The sequence below is a fragment of the Nanorana parkeri genome, unplaced genomic scaffold (genome assembly GCF_000935625.1).
Source record: "Nanorana parkeri isolate BGI_ZX_2015 unplaced genomic scaffold, ASM93562v1 scaffold1121, whole genome shotgun sequence".
Classification (NCBI taxonomy): domain Eukaryota; kingdom Metazoa; phylum Chordata; class Amphibia; order Anura; family Dicroglossidae; genus Nanorana; species Nanorana parkeri.
Window position 1 is genome coordinate 446,774 of NW_017307389.1, and position 13,861 is coordinate 460,634.

The following is a 13,861-nucleotide window of genomic DNA, read 5'->3' on the forward strand; positions in this document are numbered from 1 at the left end:
ATTTTCGGAGGGGGGGGGAAATTGCCCAGTTCCCCCTCCCCCGAGAAAATAGTCTCTCCCTCCGCCACTCTGACTGGCCACACAGCCGCGGAATTTAGAGTATGTCCTGTAACTCAGTCTTGTTGGCTACCGAGGCACACCGCTCTCCATCCTGAAGAAAAAAAAAAATTGCTACTTACCTCGCCGCTCTCCATCCTGAGTTCCACGCTGGAAGGCTGCATTCTTCATTACTTTGGAGCACACTGACATGCTGATCTCTCCAGCACCCTTGTGTGTGGAATTAGAAGTCTGCTAACTGCAAGTATACCTTTTAAGTTGGCAAAGTTAACCCTTCACTGACATTGCTGGGATTGTTATTCGTTTGTAAATGGTAAAAGTACTGCTGCTATTGGAGTTTGATTTAAAGGTCTAATGTTAGTCTTAGGCCTGGTTAACACCTGCGCATTCTGAGGACGAGTGGCGAAGTGCGTGATCTAGAGCTGCAACAACTATTTGATTTAGTCGATTTTTCAGCTATCAATTAAATTGCCTGTTCGCCACCCCACGCCGCACACGCCGGTTAAGCCGCACGTGCTGAGGACATGCCTCTGCTCCTCCTCCTCCTCCCTGTGAGCTTCCTGACTTGCCGCTGCCTGCCGACAGTCAAGGGCCCACGATTCAAAGTAAGTCACTCAGCAACGACATTCTAAACCTTTTTTTAATGTTTTTGTTTTTTTGTTAAAAAGCGGCACACTGCACAATACCAGCAGCTGTAGAGGAACAACAAATCCCAGCAATAATACATTAAACAGCCTGCATAATGTATTATTGCTGGGATTTGTTGTTCCTCGACAGCTGCTGGTATAACTGGTCATTGGTATTCTACATTGTGCCGTATAATCATTATACAGCAATGCAGAATAACACCAGCTATAGAGGACTACAAATCCCAGCAATAATACATTATATATACAGCGCATATGTATTGCACCAGTGTATAATGTACTATATTGCACACCACACTTTTTTTTTTTTACTTCCACCGCTCCAAGCTTGCTCCTGTGATTGACTACAATCTCAGTACAAACTAGTAGTCCATCACTGGAGCCTTTTAAAAAAAAATCTGATTAATCGAACTTAATAATCGTCTAACCGATTTTGAAAATAATCGTTAGCTGCAGCCCTAGCGTGATCAGCATGTGTCTGTGGAAACCTGCCAAGAGGCACTTGCTGAACCTTTGATTTCTAAATGCACCCCAAATGCGGCCAGCAAGTCGTGAGGTTTTCTGCTGCATTTCCATGCATGCAAAAGCAGCAGAAAAATGCATCACACAAAATAGACACAAAAAAGGACATTCCGAAGCAGAATGGTGTGTGGAGAACGTATCTTCTAGATGCCACGCAAATATGACCATTGAAATCAATGGAGCAACGTGGCAAATGCACGTTCGCAGGACATGCAGGTGTGAAACAGGCCTTTTATTCTTTACTCATAATTAGCTTTGGAGGGCCAATCAGGAAGCCGGGCTCTTTGTCCCTTAGGTCTGCCACTGGGTGCACTGTAGTTAGAAAAATGAGGCTGCCGCTTCAGCCCATGCTGGGGCCTTGCCACTGCCTAATTTATGCTTTATAGCTGGTGGTATTCTGCATTGCTGTATAATGTTGAGATTTATAGTCCTCTATACAGTGGCAGAACTACCAGGGTCACATAGTTGCAGCTGCGACTGGGCCCTAGCATTGTGTCACTTGGTGGGCCCAGACAGCAGGAAGGGAGCCCTGGTAACTGGCGACATTGCAGGTTGCCGGGCCCCCTACCTTAAAGTGATATTAAAGGATAATTTTCCCCCCTCCCCCAATGTTAGTGTAGGGACTTGCTATAAATGATGCCTCTTAATCCGATCTTCTTTCCTGTAGTTGTCAGCTGTCCCTCCAGCGCTGATGCGGATCTCTGATCCAGCACTGACTCATCTGTACTCCTCTCCTCTGCTGTCCCACGGAGTCTGTGCGTGTGCACGCTGCTCCATATACTTGTGTCTCTCCTCGTCTCCAGGCCGAACATCAGAACTGCGCTTGCGCCCAGCCTAAGATCTTTTGCAGCCGCCTGAGAAATTTTCAGATGGCGGACGGGAGCGCGGAGCGTAGAAACTGGTAAGTATTAACCCTTTGCAAAAGTTTTTTTTAGCGTTTTGCATATATCTACTGCTTGCTAGCAGTAGATATATGCAAAAAGTGAAAGTTTATTATAACCCTTTAAGTCTGGGGCACTCCATCCTTCACACTGTGCCTGCATCATGTGTATCACAAAGCTCTACAGCAACAAAACATAGTAATGTGGATGACAGACCCATTTTAACTGCTTGAAGACCAGGTGTTTAGATCCCCTACCTGGCCAGGCCATTTTTCAGTGTTCAGCGCTGCGGTACTTTGACTGACATTTATTCCGTCACGCAACGCTGTACTGAAATTAATTTTATACCATTTTTTGGGGGACAGATAGAGCTTTCTTTTGGTGGTATTTAATCACCACTGCGGGTTTTATTTTTTACTATATTCAGGAGAAATTACTGAAAATTTTGAGAATTTTTTTTTTACATTATGCTATAAAACAACTATTACCCACTTTTTTTGTAAAATATAAAAGATGGGGTCACGTCGGGTAAAACAATATATATGTATGTATATGTGTGTCATTGCATACCGCATTACTCTGAGTTGTAATCTTATTTATAAATACTTATTTAGTTTTTTCAGTGGTATTATTTAGTGGTGAAAATTATTAGTGCCCCCCCCCCCTATATATTGTTCCTAGAGTCGCCACTGCTCTTGTGTAAAGGGGGCTCCTTATGGTATGGTGGTCCCCAGCAAACTGTTTTCCCCCTCTGCTAAATCTGACATGGACAAGCTGGATTTCTCTGGTTTGGGTCAGGATCCCTCTGCAGATCTGTTCTTAGATGTGGACTTTATACCTTCGCTGATGGAAGAGTCATTCAAACTGATTTTGGTCTGCAGCTGTTATCTCCAAAACTGAGAATTAGTTTTTCTTGATCGTACAGTACAGGACGCAGGCAGATTCAGACACAACTGGGTACAATGCAGTTATCACCAGGTGATTGGACAGTGGCCAGTGCTATGAAGACCCATCCCAGAAATCCTCAGTTATTTGCTAGTATTCTTAGGTGATGGATGACTCCTCTCCACTTTGTGGAGATGCATGTAATTTGAGGTTTTTTTTCCTGTGATGGTTTAATCTGTTCCTTCCGGCCATGGCAGCAACTTCAGTTACTGGATTGGTGCCCCACATGAATAGCATTGGGAACCATACCCAGACCCCTCTGGACATAAGATGCAGACACTTTGGACATTGGCCAGCGTTGGCCACTTTCACTACTAAATCTACTACTAAATGGTGTGGGTAGCCAGTGTCCATCTGTTTGTTGGCCCACCTTCAGGCTTACTACTCCGTTCAAATGCATCTATTGCCCTATCGGGGGTACCTAATTTTTCCTGCCTCGGGAAGGAAGATTTTGCGGCCTCTGACTTATTTTTTTCTTTGGTTCTACTTTGTGACATGATTAAGGCATCCAGCCACAGAGGGAACAAGCACAGTCCGTTCTGCTTCTGACTTGCTGTCTGACTTGGCTTACTGCCCTTTTGCCAAATGAAGAGGCGGGAGCGGGTGTGGAGTTGTGTACTTGCTCAAACCCAGACGTTTACTCTAAGCAGGAAACGTCTTCATAGATTTTACCACCAAAAATGCATGACAACATTTCTCTGCTCATTGATGACACCCTGTGAGGGTGTCTAGCCATTGACCCACCTACAGGCTTGCCCGAAGGTCACCAGTATGGATTACCTGAAGAAAAAACCCACTTAGACATTCCCAACACACACACTAGTAGTGGAAGTACTGTATGTGGATTGGAGGCTCTCTGTACCTGTTCCGTGGTCTGGAACAGAGTGAATGGCACCTCCAGCCACGCCTACCGACCAATTGCAGCAGCCGACGTCACTCCTCACCTCCAATCTCCAGTCGGCTGCTTCCTTTATAGTCAGCTGATTTGAATTACTCAGCGTCCTAAATGTCTAAGTTTATTTTCTGGACTCTCCACCACACCACCCTGCTGGAACGCTATCTAAACTACCTTGAATTACAAACTACAAAGTTGTTACTAATCATCTCCCAGCAGTCTGCCAGAATCTTTCAGCTACAGCCTGACTACCTCGTTGTCTCGCTTCCCTTGCTGCAGTGTCTGCACCGTACCTGGATCTATAGCTGCATCTTACGACACACAGCTTAGAAATGCTTACCAAGCTTTGCTGAGTTGTCTTGCATCCATATGCTACAAAAAACGCAAGTACTAAGACATTCCTAAGTTAAATCTCTCATTCATCTACAGATGATGCTATTTTTATTTACCTGATTTACATATGACTTATTAACTAAGTATACTTGCCAGGAGGTGTGTAGTGAGAGAGAACTCTTTAATGAATTAACGATATCTCCTGTTAGGAAAATTTAGTAGATGATGAGATTTTCTGTTAATAACCATGGATGAATGAAGTAATACACCTTTCGGTTATCGTGGATGAATATCTTGAGTTGTTTAACTCCATTCATTTGAACACAAAAAAAGATAAAGCGCAATCCTGTGGGCAAACTTCAAAGGGGTGGCTGATATTTGTAGGTGTGCAAAGCTCCTCACTACAGGGAGAGGACCCTGTCTATACGTAACTGCAGATAAAAACTCAAAGGACAGGAGCGCAACTACCAGGAGTGACGTGAACGGAGTGGGTCTATGCGAAGGGGGAAGATGGTGGATCTTGACGTGTAAGATCTGGGTGTGTGCCGTACTGTTAAAGCAAACTAACTTACAGTTGGAAGCTTCTCCGTGGTCTGCGGCGCGCCCTCATTAGACAGATCCTGGGTCGCCGAGACCCGATGGTGTCCCCGGTGGTATGAGAGGTTGGTCTGTTGGGGGTGCTTGTCAGTATGGCCGCCCGCGTTCTCGGCTGGCCGGGCCGAGCCGCGTCGGTCAGAAACGAAGACAGAGTGGGAGGAGATTTAAGTATTTTTGAGGCTTGAAAAAGAGGTTAACCCTCGAAACGCATAGCCAGCCACTTGGCAGCCACTGGAGACACCCGACAGTCACAGACTTGGCGATCCACCCCGTCACACGGCGCACGGCGTTCCCCAGCCGGGTATAGCTCCTCCCACTCTGTCTTCGTTTCTGACCGACGCGGCTCGGCCCGGCCAGCTGAGAACGCGGGCGGCCACACTGACACGCACCCCCAACAGACCAACCTCTCATACCACCGGGGACACCATCGGGTCTCGGCGACCCAGGATCTGTCTAATGAGGGCACGCCGCACAGACCACGGAGAAGCTTCCAACTGTAAGTTAGTTTGCTTTAACAGTACGGCACACACCCAGATCTTACACGTCAAGATCCACCATCTTCCCCCTTCGCATAGACCCACTAGATCCACTCCGTTCACGTCACTCCTGGTAGTTGCGCTCCTGTCCTTTGAGTTTTTATCTCCATTCATTTGAACCCAGGGTTAAACAGGACATTTGAGTTACTCACCACTATTGCACTCCTGCAGTTGCGATCCATAGAAGTTTTTAATTAGTTAGTTTCTCCAAAGCAATAAGTACTATGTTATTCCCAGGATGAAGCATTTTTTTAAAGGTAGGCGGTGCTGAAGTTGATGCTGATATTTTGCACCTTTAAGTTCCTCAGTGTAGCAGTGGAAGATGTCCCAAGATTTATAGTCATGGTGGAGAAACACCTTGAAGACTTGTTAAAGCATTCCTTTGCACTTATTGGACTTTCCCTGTATCTGGTGGTGGCTTCGATTGGAGGTTACACACCCGGACAGTCTGGAAATATCATATAGCTTGGGATCCTGGTTCAACTACAACAGACTCCACGCTCCTGAGGTATTTGGAACTTTGACAGTAGCTCCCTGGATGGCTTGGCTGACTCCTTTCCCCAGCTGTCTAAACTGTGCCTCCTTTTGGTTCAAAAGTGAGTAGATTCCGTTCACAGGAAGAGGTCTTTTTGGAGAGGATTTGGAAGCGTTCAACCCACTAACTTTTTTTTCTTTGCTCTGCCTGACATATAGCAGTTTATGTTTGCAATTTGACAAAATATTGCAGAAATCCATTGGGTGGGTTTTTATTAGTAGTCCCCTGTTATGACTATATACACCAGTGCTCGGTTCTCTCTCGGAACTAATGTCCTCCGCCTGATGAGTGGAGAGAGATTCTTGGTTGCGACCAGGAAGGATGAGTTCATACAAATGTGATTATCTGCTCTGAATGTAGAAAGCTGTGATATTTTTGTTATCCTTTTTGTATGAACTTTGTCCTATTGCGACATATGTTAGACGTGTTATCCTTTACCCTTTTGGCTCTTGCTGCTTTTGAAAAATAATTTTTTTTAAAAGCTGGGGGTAAGATTTTTTCCACTTGCTGGGTAAGAATACTAAGGTTCCTCCCCAGTAAGCCTACCTCAACCTTGTTCAATAAGAGCTCCTTTAGTCATAAGGCCTGGTCCCCCTAAGTCAGCCAAGATTGGCTCCAAGCACTTCACTGAATGACAGGGCACCCCCACTTCCATAAATGGAGGGATGTCTGTTGGCTTTTGCAGCCATTTGTGTTCAGAAGGGCATACAGGATGTTGGGTTCAATTTGTCGTTTTCCAGGGTTACAAGCTGGAAATTCATTACTACCCCCCATATCTTGGTTTATGCCTTACAAATATGCCCTCTTCCACCCATGGAAAGAGGGTGTTGCATCAACTGCTGATATCAGGAGTCATCATACCTGTCCCGTCAGGAGTTTCCAAGGGTTTTACTCTACTTTGTTTCTTTGGATTCACAAGTTCTTAATGGTGTCGGCACAGTTGGTCATTGCCTCCCTTCAAGAAGGGGATTTCCTTCTTTAGTAGATTGGGCTATTTGGCATCTGCTCTGCACATTTGTAAGACCACTACCTGGTCTTCTGTTCATACATTTAGCAATCTTTACTAGGTGGATGTTCAAACCTTCGCTGATGCTGGTTTTGTCTGTAAGGTGCTACAGGCTGCTCTCTGACCGTGGGTTTTCCCCTTTGGTTTTTGTGTGCCTGTTGTCGGTTTGCTGTGTTGCCCATCCCTTAGTTTTATTGCTTTTGGACTTCCCAGTAGTCTCTAGATCTGTCTATACTGCACAATCAGTCCAAATAGAATGTTTGAATTACTATTGCAAATTGCATCTTACCCTCCCCTTTGCTTGCTAAAAAAAAAGAGCATTTCTGGGACTGGAAGGGGTTATACAAGAGTCCTCACAGCTCTGAATGTTGTCCAATCACCTTTTGATACTTGCACACTACCCAAACTTCTCAGTCGTTTCTGAAATTGCCTGTGTCCTGTACTCCAAGAAACGGATTTTACTGGTACCGGTAGGTCAAAAATCATCTTGTGTCTCCTGTTTGGTTGTACTTTGTCTGACCAGGTCTGTATGTGTAGACAAATGGCTGTAATTCTAATTTCAGCTGTGCTGATCTGCTAAAAGCATCCTTGTTTTTCACATGGTCCTCCTGTCAGTACTCTTGAGTGGACACCCTTTTTCAGTTGCTGGACTGCATGGAATTCTTGTGTCAGAGGCTTTGAGGCACATTTTTTAATATAGTTTCTAGGTACTATTTATATAGGACAATACTAACGGCAAGAGCACCTGTCTTCCTCAGCAGAAGAAGCCAATGGTATAGACTGCGAAGTCTTTTCTGTCTCCGATTTAATCATTGTTCCTTCTCGTTTTTCCACTTCCTCGTTGAGATCCTCCAAGGCAGGTTTTCAGTCGGCTTCCCACAGCTGTCACATGAGACAGAGCTCTCCTCCTGGCACTGCTCGCTCAGCCTCCTGTGACAGCGAATCAAGATGGAGAGCTGGTACACGCTGAGTGTTTACTGTGTCCCCAATTATAACTGAATTGGAAGTGATCTACATCACTTTTTGTTCATTCATGATTGTGGATATGGTAAACATACTGGGGGAATTTATCCAAGCAATTGCAGCAGTTTTAGCCTCTTGGATCCCTTTTTTTTGTTTTTTTTTTTGTTTCATGTGCCAATCTGTCTTTTTTGACATGTGTGCCTGTTTTGACCAGAGCTTGGACTAGTTTTCCAATTGCCCCTGTTTTGCGCCTGTTTTTTATGAAAGTTTCTTAACTGTTTACATCTGCACTTGTTCTGCGGCTGTCTGAAACTGGAGCATCACCTAACAAAACAATAACAACTGAAGTCCCCATTACCACTTCAAGAAGCGACAGTTAAACTTTTTGCCTGGAGTTAGTTAAGAGTCTTCTTTCCTGGAGTCTATTATTTAACCTGATTTATGAACAACATTACACTAGCAACATAAATCTGGCGCAAAGTTACTTATAGTTAGGCAGATTGAAAAATGACAAAAGTCCATCGAGTTCAACTTATAGAGATACGGAGAAAAAAAAAAAGAATAGCCTAAATAGAACACTATGCCCACAATTACCCAATGTTGAACCAGAGGTAGGCACAAAACCCCTATAAAGCATGGTTCAATTTGCTCCAAAAGGGAAAAAAAAATCCTTTCTGATCCCATAAGGCAAATATATTCCGTGCAAGTTCAAACACTCGCAATTGCTGTGATAAATTCCCCCTGCTGTTGCCACAAGTTATGAATGAATGCTTGGTAATTCACAACAGGGGCTGCAGAAAGATTGAGGGCTCGGTGTCCTCAATCTCTTTTTCTATTTTAAAAGGGAAAGATCAGGAATCTGTTTTAGACCTTTAAACATTTGAAAAGGGTACAAAAAATGTTTTCGGTTTCAGCCTGACTTTTTTTTATTTGATTCTGTTTATTTTTCTGTTTCGGTTTTAAAAATGTAATTTCTGTGTATGTATACATATATATAAAATCCCCTTCTCCCTCATTAACCCCCCCACACACAAAAAAAATTAAAATAATACACTCCCCCTTCCACCTTATTAATCCCCCCACACAAAATAATACACTCCCCCTTCCACCTTATTAATCCCCCCACACAAAATAATACACTCCCCCTTCCACCTTATTAATCCCCCCACACAAAATAATACACTCCCCCTTCCACCTTATTAATCCCCCCACACAAAATAATAACTCCCCCACCCCCTAAAAAATACCCCCCCCCCCCCCCGCGCGAGCCCCCTTACCTGTTCACGTCTTTGCAGGGAGGAGGCTGTAAGAAAGATCGATCCCTGGTGATCGGCAGACCTCACTAATACATCCTTTCTTTGTCAGCTCCGGCTTCTTTCGAACGGTCAGAGCACCGGCCGAAAGAAGCCAGAGCTGACAGGAGCAGCTCTGCATCTGACACAGATGCAGACCATGGAGCTTCTCCCGCAAGTCAGGTACGTGGTCTGTGACTGCGTGCCTGACATGTCAGCTGGCTGCAGGCCACATAGTACCGGTTCGCGGGCCGGAGGACTGGGCTGAGCACTACTTAACTACTTGGAATATTTGGCAAGTAAAATAGTCCCTATATGTTTTCAAACATGTGTCTTGCTAGAATTCAGCTTTAACTAGTCAAAGCTTGAAGGAGGTGCTGGGCTTTATTAGATTTCAAAAGCCAAGTAATTATATATACACATACACTGAGTGGCCAGATTATTATGACCACCCCATCAATACTTTGTTGGGCCACCTTTTTGCCTTCAATACTACGGCGATTCTTCTTGGCATTGACTCCACGAGATGTTGAAAGGTGATGCGAGGAATTTGACACCATGCCGGATGAATAGCACTGTCCACTTCTGTGAGATTTGATGGTTGTGGAACCAGCTGCCTGATGGCTCTTTCACCTTCATCCCACAAATGCTCAATTGGATTGAGATCTGGCGATTGTGGCGGCCACCTATGCAAGGTGGGGGCCACCTAAGCATGTTCTTGAAACCACTCCTGCACAATACGAGCACCGTGGCATGGTGCATTGTCTTGTTGGAACACAGCTTTGTCTTGCTTTAGCCAAGTGTAGCATTATACCTTGTACATAAAGTTCACTTTTGTATTTGCAGATAGTCACGGCTTTATCAATTGCTGGGACCTTAACGTTTGACCCAGAGGGAGACTTTCTTATTGGTGCTGATGGAAAGCAGTTTAAGCTAGAGCCACCAGATGCGGATGAGCTACCCAAATCTGTGAGTTTTTTTTGTTTTTTTTTAGGTTAGATCTAAATCGTGTAACTGTGCACCTTTGCAGTAGTACAAAATCGAATCCCATCTTAAAGGAACACGGATATGAGCTTGAGCTGGGCTTTCATGAGCCTTTGTGCACCAGAATGGCATTCCCTGCAAAATCGTGCCACGATCATCCAGGAAAATTGATTTAAAGACAGAGGATCTGTGAATTGATGCCAAAATTCTGAACCTTGCTTGGTTTATCTGGTGTGGCACATGTTACTGTAGAAATTTGAGATTAATCCAGCCAGGAAATTATTTTGCTAGTTCTTCGATCGTTCAATTTTGGGTTTCACATGACTACTGCTCCTTATTAACCTGTTCTTTACAAAGACGAGAGAGCCTATCATAGTTTTCTGCTGTAGTTCCTAAGTTGGGTATACAAGTTTATTTTTTTTGTTCAACCTGTGACCTAAAGTAAAAAATAGAACAGATTCTTTAAATGCTTATGACTGTTATTGGACAAATCCCCCCCACTGTTTGCATTGTATTATAGCAGCTGGCTGATTGGCTGCAAGCTCCATTTTAGCTGAGAATTGTCCAACCAGCTCAGTCAATCAGCTGCAGGGTGCCGGCAGCAGCACGCACTGTGTGAATTTCGGCTGGTTCCTGGTGAATGATCAATTGTCTGGTGTGTACCCTACTTTACTCAAGATTCCATCAGCGATGCCTTTTTATACAACGCTCTTGTAAAGAATGTTTATTTGCACAGCTGTCAACCTTCCACTGGCTTTACCTATGTGGGCTACTCTCTTCGACAGCTCTATGTATTTTTGACCACAGAAACTCTGCTCACTGGATTTATTAGTTGACCTCCAGGCTGGATACTGTGACCAGCATCTCTGGCACAGACTGTTATTTCACATTCAGAGTTTTCTTACCCCGTTCTCATGTAGGTTGAACTGAACCTCTTGACTGACTTCAAATTTGTTTGTATATAAAGCTGCTTTAAACATATTGAAGCAAAAAACAGACATGATGTGTTATCAAAACATCATAACTGACCCGTACTTAAATTTAGTAAAATATAGCTTTAAAGGGGAAAACTAGGGTATATTGACCCTGTTTTATTTTCCTTTTAGTCACACGATTTGTTTGGCTATTTGTATTCATGTTCTGCTATACCCAGTAAAGAGGGTGCTGTGAGTTTATTTGAAGGTGTCGTGCTTTTTTTCAGAAAACCATGCATTTATAGCGATGATTTTGTATCTCCCCAGAATTTTGACCCTGGTCAGGACACTTACCAGCACCCACCCAAGGATGCTAGTGCTGAACGTGTTGATGTGAATCCTACCAGCCAGCGCCTGCAGCTTTTGGAGCCTTTTGACAAGTGGGATGGAAAGGACTTGGAAAATATGCAAATCCTCATAAAGGTGATGCACAATGACAGTTGTCTTGTTTAATTCTGTTTCTCCTCATAAGCAAATGTGTGTGAAGTTGATTTTAAGGCAAAAAGTTGAGTGACTACGAATGATCCTCTGCCTGAGACCGGTCTGTAGGATCACGTTTAAAGGTAGATCAAAACCCAATCAATACATTGAGATGGGGGGAGGGAAAAGTAAAACTATTAGCTTTTTTTTTTAATCTAAAAAAAAACAAACAAAAAAAAAACTGTTTGATACACAGTAGTTTAGCAAACAATGTTATCCAGCTAACCCTTTACTTGCCACTGGTGTATGTCGTACATGGGCAGCACCACAGATTTGTCACAAATTCCTGGCTGAAGTTTGTAGTGGAAGGAATCCCTTCCACATGTACAGTAACATGTACAGTAACGTGCTGTGACCCCCTGATCCACCTTCCACCACCCCCATGTTACCTGGTCTCAACTATCTTTCCTGGTTGTCCTGGGCAGCCATGGCAGGTGTTAGCAGGAAGCATGGAAGGACCATTTTTGCATTCAGAGCTGTCATTCCCCCAGCCTCCATTGCTGGAGAAGACCTAATGGAGCACATGCAGATGCTCCATTAGCTTCAGTGAAGTGCAGAGGTGACAATAGAGGTCCAATAGACCCTTCTTATATCTTCCTAAAGAGAACCTGTCACTGCACTTTGCTCACATAGGTTTGTCAGCACCCCTTTCTAATAGCAATAAAGTGAAAAAGGAAAAATTTGCTTGCATATTAGTGTAGACTTCTGTCAAAATCTTCCAATCACAGAAGCGGGAAACATTTCTGGGGGCGTTCTATACACCAGCTATGTACAGAATGCCTTTAGGTCGCCATATTGAATTTTGACAGTTTTAGAAAAGTAGTGTAATGGAATGTTAATTTTCAACCACAAAAAATGGCAGGGTGTGGTCTGGCTGTCGGCATAAAGACGTGGAACTGAAGCGCAGTGTACTCAACCTATTTCAGCTGACTCTTACACACGGCTTATTACATGCAGCGGCAACAGAGATCCTTGTCGGGTGCCTGGACCCCTAATTCTGCAATCTTTCCTCTCTGCCTGTCTAGAAGACGGGACTGTAGCCAGTGCAGAGATGCGGCCTGCTACTGCTTCCCCACCGGTGCACGTTGAGTCTCCCTCCCCGCTACCTTCCACCTCAGCCGAGCCTCAGGATCGGGAGTAGACGTGCGACGTGTCAGTTCCCCCGCTGCCTCCGGGAGTCTCCAGTCCCTGCTCCTGCCTCTGTGCTGCAGGGTGGAATGGAAGTAGATGCACGTGCTCTCCTGGCTTCCCTGCCAACTAAAAGTGATTGGGAATGATAAAAAAGGAGAGTGCCCTCTCCATGTGAAGGATCGCTTAATTTGCTTTAAAAAGTAGAAATGTACTCCCAAGAGGAAAGTGACACAAGCGCATTCAATGGTTCCCCTCACAGGAGACTATCGCCCATCAAAAGCCACAGCGCAGCCAGGTCAGTGGCCACTCACTGCTGGAAGACGACTTCGGTCGTGAGCTGACCTGGCTGCGCTGTGGCTTCTGATGGGCGATAGGATGGGAACCATTGAATACGCTTGTCACTTTTTCTCGTGAGTACATTTCTACTTTTTAAAGCAAATTATTAAACGATCCTTCACATGGAGTGGCCGCTCTCCTTTTTTGTAATTACATAGATGTTAAGGTTCACTACATTGTGGAGCTGCCCCAGTGTTATCAGTTGGAATCAATTAAGAAGGAAGGCTTGCTGTGATTCATTTGCGGCAGGAAGATTTTGAGTTAAAAGTGATTGGGCTGGGGACGTGGCCTGGCGCGGAACCAAGATGGACGCATAGACCCTCTCCGGCACCTGGCCTCCCTTTCTTAAGCTTCTAATTGGGCTTATCACAACTGCAGCCATGGGGAAGAATACCCCGGCGACCAAAGCTCAGAAGCGAGTTCTCAACCCGGTCGCAGCCTCCCAGAGATGTTCCGCTCTCAGCCACCGGAGCGCCACGTGGGGAAAGCGGCGCCATCTTCCCCCTGAGGTGTACTCGCCTAACAGCAGCCCGGACAGGGAGTCCCTGGCTGACCTGCACCAGCCGCACTCGGATCTGTTAGCTTTGATGGGACAGATGCCTCGTATGTCCGACCTCAACTCAATAGCCCTGGACATCAAATCCACATTCTCCGGCGGAGATTTCGCAACTGAAATCCAGTCTCCACTCTAGCCGACCGCATCCAATTGGTCGAAGAACGACTTCCCGCCATTCCACTGCCTTGAAC

The 13,861-nt window shown here is 44.9% G+C and overlaps 1 protein-coding gene across 2 annotated transcripts in view; it reads left to right on the forward strand.

Annotated features, from left to right (window-relative positions):
• Positions 1-13,861, forward strand: part of ACO2 (aconitase 2) — a 153,661-nt gene that overhangs the window by 106,572 nt on the left and 33,228 nt on the right. For both annotated transcript variants that reach the window (XM_018567963.1, XM_018567964.1), the window contains 2 exons: positions 10,056-10,178; positions 11,435-11,590. In XM_018567963.1, coding sequence (XP_018423465.1) covers positions 10,056-10,178; positions 11,435-11,590 — 279 coding nt within the window. The remainder of the gene's footprint in view (positions 1-10,055; positions 10,179-11,434; positions 11,591-13,861) is intronic.